The 17,130-nt window shown below is 34.3% G+C and overlaps 2 protein-coding genes across 4 annotated transcripts in view; one reads left to right on the top strand and one right to left on the bottom strand.

Annotated features, from left to right (window-relative positions):
• Dop2R (dopamine D2-like receptor) overlaps positions 1–17,130 on the bottom strand; it is an 89,526-nt gene that overhangs the window by 1,457 nt on the left and 70,939 nt on the right. The window contains exons 2-7 of one of the 3 annotated variants that reach the window (XM_088043409.1): positions 7,121–7,230; positions 5,219–5,471; positions 3,838–4,103; positions 2,769–2,807; positions 518–691; positions 230–417 (exon numbers count right to left, since the gene is read on the bottom strand). In XM_088043409.1, the coding sequence (XP_087899535.1) occupies positions 230–417; positions 518–691; positions 2,769–2,807; positions 3,838–4,103; positions 5,219–5,471; positions 7,121–7,230 (1,030 nt within the window). The remainder of the gene's footprint in view (positions 1–229; positions 418–517; positions 692–2,768; positions 2,808–3,837; positions 4,104–5,218; positions 5,472–7,120; positions 7,231–17,130) is intronic. The other 2 variants (XM_088043410.1, XM_088043412.1) reach the window with 2 other exon arrangements.
• Positions 1,283–2,410, top strand: LOC148169558 (uncharacterized). Its single transcript, XM_088043481.1, has 5 exons — positions 1,283–1,463; positions 1,513–1,780; positions 1,825–1,939; positions 1,987–2,179; positions 2,253–2,410. Exons 1-5 carry the CDS (start codon positions 1,337–1,339, stop codon positions 2,408–2,410), a joined length of 861 nt encoding a protein of 286 aa, XP_087899607.1. The 5' UTR covers positions 1,283–1,336.

Raw genomic sequence — 17,130 nt, 5'->3', positions numbered from 1 at the left:
CGCACAATAAAATTAGTCAATCGTGTCAAAATGTATCAAGTTTAACTTATAAAAAAGGTATTACGTATAATACAAGTTGCAAGAAACAATATTAAACCCCTGAACGCGCACTTACACAGTCTCAGTGCTTCTAAACTTTTACTTTTTACTATTTCTCGTTCCAAAGTTGGTTACATGAAGTTCCGGGCTCATCATTAAATTTGAATTACCGCATTGTTGTTTCACTTACCCAGGACAATAGCCAGTGTTTTCGTGGCTTTTCTTTCCTTTTTGGCAGACGATTTCTCCCGTTTTTTCCTACTTGCTTTGTTAACTTTATATATCGTGAATCGGGCTGCCGCCGTGGCTTTCCGTTCCTTTTTGGACCCTGTTGATCTGTCTCTCCCAGATCCCGTATTTATTGTAGATACCACCGTCCTGTAAAAAACTTTAACTTAACACACTTAATACAAGAGACATTCCTACCAAAAGTAACAGAAAATATGTCAGGGATACTGCCGTTAACACATAAACTTGCCTAAGTTCTGTATCTAGCGTTGCGCCGTTTTTCTTGGACTGATTACGATGCCTTTTAGGACTCTCTGGTGCTGTGGTGTCAGGTTGACTTGGGGAATACCCTGAATCGTTGTTTCCGTTTGGGTCAGCTACTAGAGGCGCTGGTGACGCTAGGCTGGCTACCACGCTTGATATGCTGCCAAATAAACAAACAATAAAGTAGCAAACTCGCGAATGCTCTTCGGCGGCATCGGCTAAGCAAGCTACTCATGGGGTCAGATGGGTTTTTGGGGTTGCTAATTTGACATATTTTCGTTACTTATGGTAGAGCAGACACGGTTTTACTGGGTAACAGCCTGATTGTCCCGTTCTAGAAATAGATGGAGATTTTGAAGAATTCAAAAGAAAAGGAAATCAATTCCCCCCATCTTGTCCGACCTTCCCCTTATAGCTCTACAAAAAACTACATTTTCAAAATGGTATATAATTTGACACCTTTTTGACTAGAATCAAAATTACTTTTACTTTAATCACCCTGTATATTTCGCAATGAAGTGATGGTAGGCAACCCATAATACACGTGTGCCATTAAAAATGTAATTTAATTATAAAGTAAGAATAAAATCTAACTTATTGTAACTATGGCATTTCAATAAATTTCCGTCCAAACGGCAAAACTAGAATATCAAAAATAAACAATTTTTATTTTTTTCACCTCGACTCCGTCCGGTGATTCTAGGGATTTTTAGTCTAGTAACTTTTACGTCAGTTACGAATTTGACATCAATGTCAACAAGTCGTGTTTTGAATTACAAAAACGACAAAAAACTTTGTTTTTACCATGAGGAACCTTGATAAAGACTTTGATGGTTTAGAAGAGTGTACGAAAATGTCTGATGTTTATCCCAACGATTTGGAAGAGCTTATAAACGCTTTGAAGCTACGAAGAGATCATTGGAGTGCTGAACGTAAATTTGATCATCACAATGTGAATTTTATTAATTTCTCAAATTGTAGTTGCCAAAATGGAGTCGGTTTTGCAAAAAGTTGGTTTGGTAGACGAGCACCTGAAGCTCTGTGATGAAGTTGTGGAACCTTTGGAAAGACTTCACCAGCTGGAGAATAAGTTTCCCGAAGTGAAAGAACTGTCATCAAATGCTCTGGCGTTGGCTCACGCGACTAGACTCAGGAAGCAAAAAAACTATTCTGTGAAGATCAGATTCTGTACTAAATTGTACATGGATTTGAACGCCACTATGCTGAATAAAATTAGAGAACTGAAAAGGTACTTATTCATTATTTCTGACAGTTGAAATAGTAAATTTTTAGCTTTTTCGACGGCGAAGAGCAACAAGTTTGTCATATAGCGACTGCGAGTGAACAAGAAATGAAAACTATTGAACAGAAAATTTCTAGATATCTTCAAGAAATCACCAGAATGGAGGTTTGTAAGTCTTTTTGAAAGACTTTCATTAATGTTGTTTTTTGTAGAAACATAATCCTTGGTTGAAAAATCCCCAGTACAGTTTGCCTAAGATATCTATAGAGATTGAATTTTTGAAAAGAGCACAGGACTTGAAGGATGAATTGCTTGAAGAACTAAACCGCTATAATGGATTAAAACCAGATTTAGTGGAGGCACATAAACAACTTGCTCAACTTAAGTTAGAATATGAAGAAACTTGTAATAAATCTGATTTGTGATACTTTATTTCAAGTCATTATTGTAATACTTATTTTCGTTATTAAAATTGCAGTATTTTCTATACAAATTTTTGTGGCGTTATTCCCTTGTAGTTTTCCCTTACAGTTGTTTAAAGTTTTAAATTACGCGCTATGGATTTTCAGTATTAAAACATTTTGTCGTTTTAGTGGAGGCGGCAAATTTGAAATTCCAATGTCGATTTTTCTATAACTCAAAATGAGGCCAAAAACATTGAACTTAAATGTGAAGTAAATAAAGTAATTTTTGTTATAAAATAGATCTTGCTCACTTTAATTTGTAAAAGCATCTTTATTAGACTCATTAAAATTGTTTGCGAATAAATAAATTATCAAACTGCTCCTTAATTGATAATAAAACTTGAGATAAATTTCATCGCGAACAACGTAAACTTCTAACAAGACACTAATTAATAAAGTTTTTGTGGAATGTCTGATTTTTGTTCAGTTGGAGAGGTACTTAAATGCTTGTAACAATTAAATTGAGGACGGGTAAACATCAATTTAATGCAAGGTGGGGCACTACATTTGATTGAAGAGACCTAACTTACACATCATCGTATTTAGGCTTGGAGTTTTTGCGCTGGACTCTGGAAGAAAAAGACCAAATGGTGTGTTTTATGCTCGAAACTTAATTGACGAAATTTCAAACAAGAAGCAAGAAAAAATGAGTACGGAATTAAAAACATCTTTCGCGGCATAAATACGTTTAGTTTCCCCTTGTGCTCGTGAATAATGTTATAAAATTAATTTCGGTTTTGCCTGACTTTTGTTCGCAGTACATTCTAGTCGAATTAGCGGTATTAGCTTTAATTAAATTATGAATAATACAAGTCCATGAGTCTCGCGGTGAAAAAACAAAGAATTTTAAATGCACGTCCTTGGCTTTAATAATAATAATGGTTCTCGTAATGGCACGATTTTAATCAAGAAACTGATTAATTTGAAAGAAAACACACTTTGGTTTCTTCAGTTTTTGCGAAATAAGGCCATAAATTGAGTAAAGTGGAACAATGGCAACAAAATCCGCTTGGCGTGAGAGCACACCTTTGTTATCACGGTTTTTCTTTCTTTGTATTTAACGTAAATGTAGAGTGCACATGAACTGTGCATCACAGGAAGTGCTTCATTGATTGCACTGTGACGCAGAATGTCTCAAAAAGGGACACTGTAAACTTGACCTTACATTTTTTATATCACAACGCTGTGAAACGTTTGATCATAATTTAAATCAAATTAACAGCTCGATCATTAAACTCTAATTTCAATTAAACTGTTAACTGAGTTTGATGCATAATGCAATTTATTTTCGTTAAATTCATACATTTTGCAGGCTCAATTAGAGATAGATCCTTTGGCACTTTTAAACTACAACTCAAATTGTCTGCTGCGTTGAGGACCCGACTGTTTTCGATCAGCAGAAATATCGGGAAAATAAAACGCAATTTGCTGCATAACATTTCAAACCGCCTCCTTTCACAATGCCATAATATCCCGATTAAAGCCAACAAATGCAGCGTTGCGTCGTTCCTCCGATGAAAGAAGTGGCTTTCGAAAACTAATTTGATAAGGCATCCGCGCTTCAACTCGAATATAATCAAAGTAAAATAGAAAACTTACGCGGCTTCTTCGACTACCGTTGCTAAAATGAATTCAGTGCTCTTGTCGTTTGATATGATGTGACAGTCGGCTTCTGCAACGTCTTCGTCTTCGTCCCCTGAACCCGATCCTGTATTTGTCGCTTGCTCTTCGATGGTCGCAGGGCCGAGGGTCGTTTCGGCCAAACGTCTTGTATTTGCCACGTTCTCTATCACAGATCCGGGCTTGATTTCGGAAGGGAGCGGTTTGCGGTTTAGACGTGATTGGATCGCCCGGTTCTTTAACGCCTGAGGAAAAAATTCAATTTTTTCAAATTTTAGAGGTAATATAAGTACGTCTTTTTTGATATGTAAATACATGGGCGGTTGTTTGGAAGAGTTTTATACCAACAATGCCTAATTCATGAAGTACAAAATACGAAACCTTTTTTTAATAGTCTAGATGCCAGACACGGAGAAAAATTCAGCGCACGTTCGCCATTCTCAGAAAATGAATTCAATCCTGCATATATTTGTAGAAATCATGGAAAACTCGGCCCGTAAGGTGTGCGGAATTGTTGATTTTAAATCTAAACCAAATTGTATAGCCACATAACAAACAATAATAAAATTGTTGTCAGCAAAACGTCATTTTCGCTGTGGTTTACATGAGATCTGATATCTGGTAATTTAGCAGTTTTCGTACGAATTATTGACAGCGGAACGAATGCTACCGCAACGTCTATTGCATTTGAATGATGCAAATTTGCAAAATAACAGTGTTTTCATCAAAATTTTCAAATAATGTAGTTGCATGTATTGTTTAAGCATTTGCAAGTTAAATACGAAAGATAAATTTATCCCGACAGGGTATTTCATGCAAAATTTAATTTAAAATCTAATAAACTAACACTGTTTGTTTTCATAGTTGTATCAACTTTGTATCAGCGTGTTAGACGACATGGTATGAAAATGAGGTTGGAAATTGTTGAAAGAACTTTCCCTGTTAAAATTAAATGAAACGGAATATTGTCGTTTTTGTTTACGAGTTCTCGGAAGAATAATTCCATTAGGTATTATGGTGGATGCGCAGGATGTAGTAAGAAAAATAAAATTTTTGCGTTACGTTTGAGCACGTAATTGAAAATTGTATAGTCTTATTAGGAATTCATCAGAGTGCTTTCAGTTTTGTTTGTTCGATTGCAAAGGAATAAATACGAAAATTCTATTATAATAGCGCCTGAACCCGGAACAGAATATCTCTTGCAAGCAAAGATTTTAATTAGATGAAATTTAGCATATGAATAGGAGTAAATTGAGGATTTGCATTGAGAGAGATTTTCTTTACAATGAATTCTCCGCAGAATTGCGTAGGAGCGTGAAGAAACCCCAACCGGTTAAAAAAAGTGATATTTTGCCCTTACCTTAAATATATTATAATAAAGGAACACCATAATGATGCAAGGGATGTAGAAAGAGGAAAGGCTCGAGTAAATGATAAAATCGCTATTGTAGAATAGGCACGCATCTGCGACTCGTTCTGGCGTGTTATTCAAGCCTAAGACGATGGGAGATCCGATGGCCGCTGATATCATCCAAACCAACGCAATCGTCAACCATACTCGTCGATTGTTCTTGTGTTTGGCGTATTTTATCGGCTGCGTCACGGCTATGTACCTGAAAGAAGTGAATTTGCCAACTTTACTGCGACTCAATTAACAACGTTAGCTACATGCCTCGGTTCCATTCATTTGCAGTGATTTTAATGACTCGATAAAAAGGAGGAGGGTGAACAACGCGCTCATTTCACTTTCACAATGCTCGGAAATTTCGTGTTTTTTGGCCATTTAGATGGTAATGCATGAACAAATCAAGCAACTAAAATCGGTTCTTTTTAGGAGCATTTTTCAAATACGACAAACTAGAATTAACAGACTGCGTTGTAACATACCGAAAGTATTGGATGATTGTAAAGCTTTAACAGTAAATTCCCATTTATACAAAAAACGAAACACGAAGGTTTTGTGTTCATTTTACATACAAAACTCACATTCGTTCAAATATAAAAACCGGTTCATTTTGATTTCAAGTGATGTAGTTTCAGTAAATTTAACATTGTGAAAATGCATCACACCCCACATCAAATTTTATAAATCTACTTCAAAAAATGTTTTACCAATAATATTGACAAAGAGACGCATTATTAAATAACCAACTATTTTTGAACAGAATTTTGAAATTATTTGATAATATTTTTTAAGGATTGCTCAGAATTTTCCAGAATCCCTAAGAACGTTTCAAAAATTGTGGAATTTACTCATTGAATAAAATGTAAATGGGTCAATAAAAATGGATGCATTCCATATTTCATGTTCACAATGTTTTTGCTGTGAGAATAATTCCCGTTGGAAATCGCTAAACGAGAATTTATATCAGTTAGTTTTATTTAGATTACTGTTTTATAAAATCTGAGAGTCACAAATTCAAAACCAGCGTACGTAAAGTAATGTAGAGCGGATGTAAGATGAATTAAGATAAAAGGTGTGCGTTCCCAAATGTCGCTAATGTAATCATTTCTAAATGCAGTCAGTAATTAAACTCAAGTTTTCGTGATGTAATTAAAGAGGTAAATAGTTATAGTGACTTGACTACGTGAATAAATTAATTATTGCATTTACCTTTCAAATAACTATGCAAACTACCATGGAGTCTATTTGCTTATTGCAATAAATTGAGTCATTTTATTAGCTTCTTGTCACGTGAAGCTATCTACATATTTCTGACAGAGTTAATGACTTCATTAGTATAAGTGACAGAGCTTCTTGTGAGTGAAAGGCAAGCGTGTGCGCTCAGGATCAATATGACTTGTTTCTGAGGTACCTGTCGCACTGTCTCTGGAAAGAGACGTTGTTAGTTTAAATTGCATATCTAGAGGTTATGCGTATATTTGGAATAACAATGCGGACCTATTATCATTCTTGTGATTGATGAGGCTCGTTTAATTTGCCACAACAAAGGTCGTAATCCCCGGAGTCTCATTGAACAGGTCTTACCTAAAAATTTATTGCAAAGAGCTTTTTTGTGGTCATGAATGCGACAATGCCCTGTAACAAGTTAACGAGCATTACCTGTGATGATTTAGAGCACCAACTACCACTTTTTTCTCAACAAACAAAAACGCAAATTTCCGCAGGAAATTGGTAATATCGCATTCGCACACCACTTCCGGTGAAGATTTGATTAAATCCGACAGCACAATGTAGGTCATTTCTCGTGTTCAATTACGCGATTTTATGACGAGACAGTTTAAGAAAGTCGTAACTCACCTATCTATCGAAATTGCAACCAAGTTGAAAATGGAAGATGTTGAGCATGTGACGTCCATTGCTATGTAGAAATCACAAACGAAACCCGGTAATGTCCAAGCCCCGTTTACCTGAAATTCAAAAAATGCAACGTAAGATACGAGAGAAATAGACACCTGAGAGAGCGTTTATTGATTCTTCGACTCTTTTGATGCGATATTTGATACATCAGATATTATAGGGCTACAAGATTCCGGAAAATATCGTTGCGAAAATGGCGCTTGAGTTGTTTGCAGCCACAAAGGAACGTGTGGTTTGAAGAATTGGTTTTTATGGTTGAGAGAAATAGCTTTGAAATATTGCCTAGTGGGTGATAGTGGAGCTGTTTAGACGTCAAAACCAACAGATAGTTGCTGACAAATTAAAGACTGCAAACATCTTTATATTATTTATCTTACTGAAAACTTTTTACTATGATTAATTATAATTTAGATTGTACTGAAAAGTACATTCAAATTTTACTTCCGGACTGTCATCTTTTAGAATCTTTATTCTGTTTAACAAAGGAGCACTTTTAGACATCAGCAGGATTTGAAAAAATCAGTTAAACCTTATTTTTCCAGCAGAAATTTTTTGTAGGTGCCAAATTTAAATGTGGCTTTGTGATTGGTCGTTTAGAAGAGTGAGTTACACAATGCTAATTTTTTTGAAAACTCCAATTTCTGCGGAATGTCAAACAACAACTGTCACAATTAAAAAATTGTCACCACATTGTGGAAGCATTAGTTAATAGTTATTGCAAATAAAACTAATAAAGCATTTGGTGTCAAAATGGTCTATTACGACATTCAAAACGAAATAGCGAAAGTAGCTCTACTACAAGGTGTTTATAAATGTTAAGGTCCAATCAAGTGATCAGTGATCTGTCAGTAATAAAATAAGCCATTGTTTAACAACACAAAATAAACTTGATAATTCTTCCTTTTCCTTTACCTAAACCGTAACAATAAATGTTTCTAGCATCAAGGGTGGCTCTGGAATTCCTATCGAGCACTACTTTGCCGCTTTGTTTTCTTTGTAAATATAACTATTTTGAAAATTATTTATAATGTTACTTACGTCAACGACGTTTCTGTTTTGGTTTAGTGTCAAAATTTTTGATTTTTAGGTTTCAAAACACAACTAGAACGGTTTTCTTCTTAAAACTCACTTTGCTCAATGATTGAGGTTAACTACAAATGTCAGTTGAAAAATCTAAACTCACGGCAAATTTCTTTGATATTTCATAGCTAGAAACATTTATAAATACCTTGTACAACAGCAAATCAGGAAAAATAATATAAAAAAAAACTCGATCATAAAGCCATTATGGACTCATCCTTTATAAAACGTTGCCGCTCGTTTTATAAACTTGGATTTGAGCGTTAAAATTTGCCTTATGAAAGTAGGTGTTTTAATATACGTACTATTAAGACACAAGTTTAAAAAGTTTGTCTTTATTGCATGAGTAGCTGTTTTAAAGACCACAAATGTTTTGAAGGCATTTTTTAAACGTGTATTTTACAACATTTTATTTACAATAGTTCTTCATTTCTAATTTCTTAAAACAAATAATTAAAAGTCATCTGTCATTAAATGTCAAAATAAATACAATTTGACTGTTGATTTGTTGTATCTCGTATCTACTCCTCATTTATTTTGAATACCACATTTCAAGGTCATAATTTGTGAAAATTGTAGAGCTCTACGTCAAACTTGAGAGGATTTATGTATTGAATTGAATCACAAACGGGTTTTTGGATGTTCAAGTACTCGTTTATGTTCAATCCAATTCATAAATCTTCTCAAATTTGCCATAGAGCCCCACAATTTTCACAAATTATGACCTTGAAATGCGGTACTCAAAATAAATGAGGAGTAAGCAAAAGCGTGCAATAAAACTTTTTTTGAACACGACACTAAACGAATACTTTTTGATGTGCAAAAAGTGTTTACTTTTTAAGCGATCGTAGATAAAAAAGTTTTTGATATTTTCGGTACAAATAAGCTGTATTTTATTATAAATGTAGGTAAGTTTTTCATCATTATGTACTGCGATTAGTAAAAAACATAATATTTGCTTGTAAAGTAATGTATTAAACAAAATTAACATGTATCCACTACAATTATCTAGGTAACGGTATCCTTTTCAAATTCTGCTGATTTTTAAAATTGCCCTTTGGTAAATTGGTAAATTCTCTGCTAGAAAAATAAGCTACTCATTAAAAAAGAAAGTTGACAGCAGCTAGACCTGCGTAGAAGCTAATCGTCTTGTGCAAGTTTATCAAAACTTGTCAAATCCTTAATTACTTTTCTTTTAAAACAAATTGTTCAATAATGATTAATTAATTTGAGATGGGATACGCCCAACTTTGACAACGTGTGGATCTCAAAAATCGCTTTACGTTCTATTTTTCCCTAATTTTCTCCCTAGAGAATTGAAAATCTGATATACACCCAAGAATTTTGAAAAATTTACACAGAAAAGTGGACTAATAGAAAGGAGCTCTACTTTAAAGACGGTTTAACACGATCACATTTTTTCTGAGAATTTTTTTGACAATTTTTCTTTCAAATTGACGTTCAAGGTTTGTCACAAAATTAATTTTTCCTGTTTGCTAACTTCCAAAATCAGCGGTTTGGGGATTTATTTTCTTCACTTGGCGCATTGTTACTGCGCAAAATTGTGAAATTATTTGTGAATTTTTATGTTTTAAAATATTTGCAAAAATATTTTCTTCAATTTTGCTGTTTGTCACGAGAATATTTAAAATTTTTATTCGTAAGAATTTGAAAAAAAATAGAATCGTGTCAAACCGCTTTGAAATAGCTGCTAGTCAGCACTAAAAATAACAAAAATAAGGTGCTGATGTTCTTACAATTTGGTGACAAATGCGACACTTCTTGTTTGACATTCCGCAAGAATTGCAAGAGTTTAAAAAATTTGCATTGATGCACAAAACGCATTTCACATTTGGCGCTTACAAAAATTCTCTGCAGGAAAAATAGTCTTTAGTTGTCATACAATTTGAAGTTTTCGCCTTAACTTTCTCCATTTCACTTATTAAAAAATATGCCAAAAACTTTGCTAATAAAATTTACGTTTCATCATTCTGACACCTTCTGGTTTAATTATTAAATTCAATATTTTGAATGAAGAGATTATTTACTCTGTGATGGTTATTTTAGCTTCAAACAGCTGTGAAGCGCCACTACCATACTGGAATAGCACAAAATTAGGTTTTTGTTTTCGTCAGATCCGCTTAATGACGCAACATCAGTAATGGATCTGGTGGTGCACATTATGGAGTTTATAACTAGCTTGCCATAGGCTTTAACGCAGTTAGCATTTCTTTGACATCCATGTATCAAAATGTTAATGGATTTAACAGAGTTTTAAACGCACTTTATCTTCATTTTTGTAGAATTTATGCTATTTCATTTTAAAAATGAAATTTGGGAGGGTCGCGGTCGTGTAAGTTAGTACATTTGAAATATTCCTGGGATGGCTGTAAAGCAACTAGGGAATGTTGGGGTCTGCTTTACTCCACGAGTTTTCGCATCACTGCCACAAATTTACTATAAAAGTGGAACCCTGCGCAAGTTTAATAACAACATCCCCTATCGATTGGCGATCGAGTACAAGCGTCACTAATGCACTCCCTAATAATAATCAGCATGTGGTGTGGTTACAATTTCCTCTCAAGTATCGTCGCAATCGAATCGAAATAATGGTCGTAGGATATTTCAGTGTTTCATAACCCAACCGCACGCAAAATAATCACAAGAAGTTGTTCGGCAAGTAATTAATATGTAATGGAGCGACCAGCGCAACAGCAGGTCGGGTTCGTGAAATTTCACAGGAAGTTGAGCGAATTATTTCTGTATTATTAATTAGAATGATTTATAATGGACGCGACGCAAAAGGGGCTAATGAGGGCTACGTTTTAATAGCTCTCACGTTGCTGAATTTCCCTAAAAGCGTTACGTTTCGACCTTCCAGAGATTTTTCTATCGATTACCGCCACCATCTGAAATAGTAATTATTGTAATGGACTCGTTCTTTTTTTCTCCCTTCTGAGAGTAAACAAGCCTATAACATGTTTATGAAAGCGTTTCAAAGCGGCGAAAATTGTTCAACTTCCGACGGTTACCTCACATCTCTGTCTTATCTATCGGCTACGACGAACGGACAAAGAACGAGATATTTGCGTGTAGATAGTGCCCTTTGTGCTTTGCTAAATGGGGTTGATCGTTTTGCACCGGTCTCGGTTAATAGCCACTGTAATTGAAAATATACCGACAGCGTTCTAATTTATAGCGTCTTGTAAAACGGACAAAATTGGCTTTGAAGCATTTTAGAGCGCAATCCGCCAGCAGGAATTCATCTGATTATATTGGTCCTGCAGCTCCAGCTCTGCAGGACTTTAAATTTTGAGCACCAATACCGGAAACACAACTAAAGAAGTGACACGGGGGAAATTGGAAACGAAATTTAAAACTTTTGTAAATCCGGGAGTCCTTCTTGATAATATGGATGACACAGGTCCTACCATTTTCGAGTAAGATACCCTCGACGTCCCATCAAGTGATTGACTTACACTTGAACGGTTAACCCCGTAGTGGTTTTAACCCTGATCTAACCCCGAGCTATGACTGACATTTGATTTATGTACCGTGCACGATAATGGTCGTAAATTCATAATACCAACTAACGCTGAGGAAGTTTTAAACACTAATATTTGACTGTCATTTCGTAACAGATTGGTGTGTAATTTTTCCACCCTCTGGAGATTAGTGCCCGCAATATTGTTTCTTGTGCCAACATAACGTTGAATTTGCGAGCGGCAATTAAATATAACGCTACCATCACAAAAGCTCAACAATCTCAAGATAACATTCAGAGCTCGTAAAATACAGACATTAAACACGTTATTACATAATTTTCTTGGAATGGCATAGAGGTCGTTACTGGAAATACCTAACAAAAAAAAACGGTTAGAGATGGTAATAGTTCCACCGCCCTAGAAGCTTCCATGTGTACTTTAATGGGTTTAAGAAATTGACTTTAATTGTTGGAGCTGATCTAACGTACGTGTATGCTGAAAATGGAATAAAAAATTAAAATGAGAGAATAAAATGAGATATAAAGAGTCTTCCCAAGCTCGTCCTTTTTAATATGTGTAAAATGTTTTCAGAAAAGATGCGGCGGCTTTGTTGGAAGAAATGTAACAGAGGCTTTCAGATGCTAGCAGTGTACAACTTTTCATTTCAAATTTTGCAAAATTTTTGATTTTTAGAGTTCTTTTTAGGTAAGTTCACCTACATATTTAGTTTCTTTAAATAATATCCCAGACTCTTTAAAACTTTTTAATCTTTCAGATGGCCTGATCCTTGAAGTTCTTGACATTGTTCAGATCCTCTTAATACTAAGTTATTTCAGATCCTTAAACTTAAACTTTCCCGGATTTTCAGATTGGAAATCTTAGAAATTTGCAATGCGCCGCCAATTCCAAGCATTTAAAGTAACAGACTGTGACCCCAGTATCGCTTTACAACAAAAATAAGCTCAACCCCAAAAATCCGCATTTATTTTATAAATACCAGTAAAATGTCCAAGTTTTCCCATCAGTCTTGATTACCGTCTGGCGGCTTTTAATTAAAACACTTCCTCTCCCTTTCAGCTCTTTGGAGAATTAGAGAACAATTCTCTCTTCGCGTTCCAACTGTGCCGACAAATTATATACATGTCGGACATGCAGAAAACGTCAACTCCAATTGGTCTTGTAAATGGCTTTGTACAACCTTTTGAGGCAAGCTGACGACGCATTTTTCATCGCAAAATTGCTTCAAATTGCATTTATAGCCCTGTCGAGTTAAAATCACACCGTGTGTAGAATGATTCGTTTGATGTCGGTGTGATAACATCTCTTGGGAAAACGCACACGATACGGGTCCTCTTGATAAAGGATCGGATAAGCCGCAGGTGCCGCTATGGCTATATAAATGCTAAGGTCAAAGTGTAATCAACAATTACGGCATCTCTTGGGCGCTTCGAACATCCGACAGCAGATTGTGGTACAATTTCTACAAAACGCAAAAAAAAATTTCTTGGAAACAAGATTTGAGACAAAATTTCAGTTATCGTCGACTTAAGCTCATTTTTTTAATTGAAGTCGAGAAATCTTTATTTTTTTACATACTTCAAATACCAAATTTGAAAATTTGAGGAATGGAAATAGAAAGGTTCTTAATTCTAAAATAATAACACAATAATAAAAGAATCCGACTTTTATTTTTAATTGAAAACGCATTTTATTCAAAAATGGACTTAAGCCAAAGTTATGTCAATTGCAATGTAAAATTGTGTCGAGAACCAAATAAAATTTTTGCTTAATTATTCTTCACTACCAGCTGACCATCATTTCAATAATCCTCAATAACACTAATAACGAAATTTGTACTGAAGCAGTGGATTCTAAATCCGGAGACCGTTTTACTCTATCAGGTCAGATCTCAAACATAATCGAGAAGTTATTTTTCAAAACTCAATAAATCCATTTCATAAATTTTTACAAGCGTTTAAAAGAAACGATAATTTGTTCAATTTTCTTCAAATTTACTTCAACTATTTTGGCACAAGAAGGTAACACAATGTTTTAGCTTTAGTTTTAATGTTTAGTTTAGAGGTTTTTCTCTGAATAAAATATACACATTCTTAGATTTACCTAAAATAGTCTCATATTTACATCAAACCCACTGTCAGTCAAAATTAGATTTACTGAGTTTCATAAAATAACTCCTCACTTGTAAAATAAGTTTTTTTAGTACTCCGCGTTTTCTTTTGTTTTTTAGTTTTGCTTAACAACTTGCAAAATAATAAAGCTCTGTAATATGTCATTGTAAAAGTAATTAAATAAGCTTCTCAAGGAACTAAAGAAGTCGCCGGGAGTGTCAGTTTTTGCCAAGATATTTGAAAAAAACTGATGAACATTTCGAAAAATAAAAGGTTCCTAAAAACTTTTAGACCCTTTTTGCAGAAAACTATTAAATTGAAACTTTGATTTCAATTATAAAGGTTGAGGTCTCTGCTTTCTAGTACGGTGTTATTATCTCTTGGCATTTAAAAGTTACATGTCAAAGAAAATAGAATAATTTTCCGAGAGATAGCAATGTATTTGTCAGCGCATTGAAAAGGCAAAATCTCAATATTTTCAATGACGCTTTATAATAAAAAATTGATATAACAATTTTTGAGTTACATGCAAAATTGCATATAAAAATCACTAAAACAGCGTTGTTGGAGACCTGAGATCAGTTTTCCAAAAATATCATGAAAACTATTTACCCAAGCAATGGGGTTTATTGATCCTTGGAAAGCTTATAAAATTAGCTTGCCAAAGCACTATTGAGCAATTCCACAACGTTTCAAGTTTTCAAAAAAAATGAAGAAAATAAATTAAATAATTTTTCAAGAATATTTTTAAATGATGGAGCAAAACGAACTTCACATTCGGAATTAGGAGGCCATTCCACTTTAGAAACAGCTTTCCACTTCTCCAAAAAAATTAAATTTATCCAAAATTGTTGTCTTGTGTAATTTCGACATCGTTTATTTCGTGCCTCTGTTAAAAAAAATCCGGTCTTACATATCCCGGATTTGAAAATTCAGTTTTTTTCAATTTAAAGGTATCTTTAAGTTTAGAGGATTTTTTTGAAGTTTCGAAGCCTCATATCTCCGAAACTAGGACAGATGAATATAAGAATCCTTATTCAAAAATTCCATTTTTTTAATTTATATCACTGTGACGTAAAACGAAGTTTCTACTGTTTCAAATAAATTTAACCGTTACATTACGAACAGAATCCTCTTGACTAGACGTTTCATTATTATTATTTATAGAAGCTACCTTTTTAAGATAAATTTTGCACGATATCCACTTTGGCAATGTTGGAATCTCTTCTTATTTTTCATTATATTAATAAAAGCGTCTGAGAAGCAACAGGGAGTTTGCGTGTAGATACAAAAGAGAGATCGTGAATAGTAATGTGGAGAATTGCGGTAATAAAAGCAGAGCGCGGATTGCCGCTCTTTTTACAAAAACGAAAATATTCTAAAGACGCAATTAATTATGTACATTCCATTTTGTCAGAGTAAGCTCTTGTACAACATGAAAAAACATTTTTCGGCATTTTTCATATAAATTTTCTGGTAAATCCGAAAAAAAGAAGTACAGCGGCTGTACGAATTATTATCGAGCTTATCTAATGATGAATGAACCAGCAAAGAAATTTTAAAGTTTAAAAAGGCGTACACTTGTTGGGAACTATCAAAGGCTTCAATAAGTGGCAAGAGAAAAATTGTTAAAATGAACACGTAGGAAGTCTGTTCGATATTGGCCAGTTTCCAGCGTGAAATTAGTCAATAAAAATTATTATCTAACATTCGTTTTTGTAGATTTTGTTGGCGTTTTCTGACAAAGTACATTTTTAATCTCAAGCACGGGCCTGCTTTTGTCGGATTTCAAACAATTTATGACTGAACTCAACACGGCTGTAATATTTTAAACCCGACTAAAAAATGAGTAGCTTCATGTTTATACAAAGTGGTGTAGTTAGCAACACTTAGCCATTAAAGACTCACCCCACTTGACCTACACGCTAGAAAATCTTACCCTCTAGGGTCAATATTGAAACAACGTCAGGCTCGTTAAAACCCCAAAAATGTTAATAATCGCACATACTAACGATTATTAAGAACATTCACAGAACTGTACGCATTGCGTAATTGAGGCATATTGTTCCCTGTGGAAGCAGCAATTGGATCTCCGGTTCGCAAAGCGAGAAAAACCGCTCAGGAAATATTTTTTTGAGCAACGGAGATTAGACTGACAGACAATTCGGTTGATGATGCCACATAACTTGATCTGTTTTTAATCAAAGCGACAAAAATATATAGGAATTTGATTTTGCTAACCGCACGCTCTGACTGCTATTAGCATTTCATGAGGGAGGTGGTAATTCTGAAGGGGTTGACTTAGCACTTACATGGTTATACACTTTAAGTGATAGATCTGAGTAATTCAGTTCGTTCTTGTTAGTGCATGTTCACACCGAAACCATGAAGATTTATTTCCTGGTTGCTTTTACTACACAGACGCTCACTGCAACAGTACGCTGGTCCCGTATTTAGCAAAATTTATTGCGAAATGTATGGAGAATGGAAAGAAGGAGCTTGTAATCAGAATCTTCAAGATTCAAAAACACCACCAAAATTAGGATTTACTTTGGTTGAGATTGTGTATTTTGCAAATTATATTCAAACGAAAAAAATGGTGGATGCGCCAAAATTTATTTTTTCGAACTTTAATAAGTTTTTAACGATGTTTTGCCACAGCAACTTCCTGAATATTGTTAAGAAGGCCCAAGTTGTTATTCTGATCGCCTATAGATCTGTTTTGAAGCTTATAACTTTTAAGTCAGTGAAATAAGTTATTCAGTTCTTTAACAAAATTTCAGCCCATGACATTGGCAAACAGACTCTCATTGCTTCACCTAATGCAACATAAAGCAATTATTCACTTGGATATTAAACTTCCACAAGTTTCATCTGTAAAGTTAAACTAACTTTCTGTGAATAATTTACTACTGTAGAATAGAATTTTGAGAATAAACGCATTAATATGTTTAAATGTAGATTGTCAGATTCGACAAGGAATTTCTTGTGTGTGAAACATGTTTTATTGCTACTGTTAAGTCGAGGAAATCTAGATGTAGATGTAATTAATGTTTTCAACAAGCGTCACGCGAGATTTTGTAGATGAGAGTGAAAAAGTAGTGGAATTTCTACTAACGTATTTCCTACATGAGAGAGAAAAAATGAGTGATTTTAATTTTATATCATTTTTAAAGCTAATTCTTGACTAGACATGATAGTAATAAAATGAAAAATTTAATTCAGTTTATGCAAACACTGGGCTAAAATTAAAAGT

The sequence above is a fragment of the Gnatocerus cornutus genome, chromosome 8 (assembly GCF_029298725.1).
Source record: "Gnatocerus cornutus isolate USDA-ARS CGAHR chromosome 8, icGnaCorn1.1, whole genome shotgun sequence".
Lineage (NCBI taxonomy): Eukaryota > Metazoa > Arthropoda > Insecta > Coleoptera > Tenebrionidae > Gnatocerus > Gnatocerus cornutus.
The sequence above is the reverse complement of the archived record's forward strand: the minus strand, read 5'-3'. Positions and strand labels throughout refer to the sequence as shown.

What these genes read in the sequence shown, in the direction of transcription:
- LOC148169558 (XM_088043481.1), top strand. Translation starts at nt 1,337, where the DNA reads ATGAGGAACCTTGATAAAGACTTTGATGGTTTAGAAGAGTGTACGAAA. An exon ending in AGATCATTGGAGTGCTGAAC is followed by an intron (nt 1,464 to 1,512) that starts GTAAATTTGATC and finishes CTCAAATTGTAG; the next exon opens with TTGCCAAAATGGAGTCGGTT. An exon ending in GTTAGAATATGAAGAAACTT is followed by an intron (nt 2,180 to 2,252) that starts GTAATAAATCTG and finishes TTAAAATTGCAG; the next exon opens with TATTTTCTATACAAATTTTT.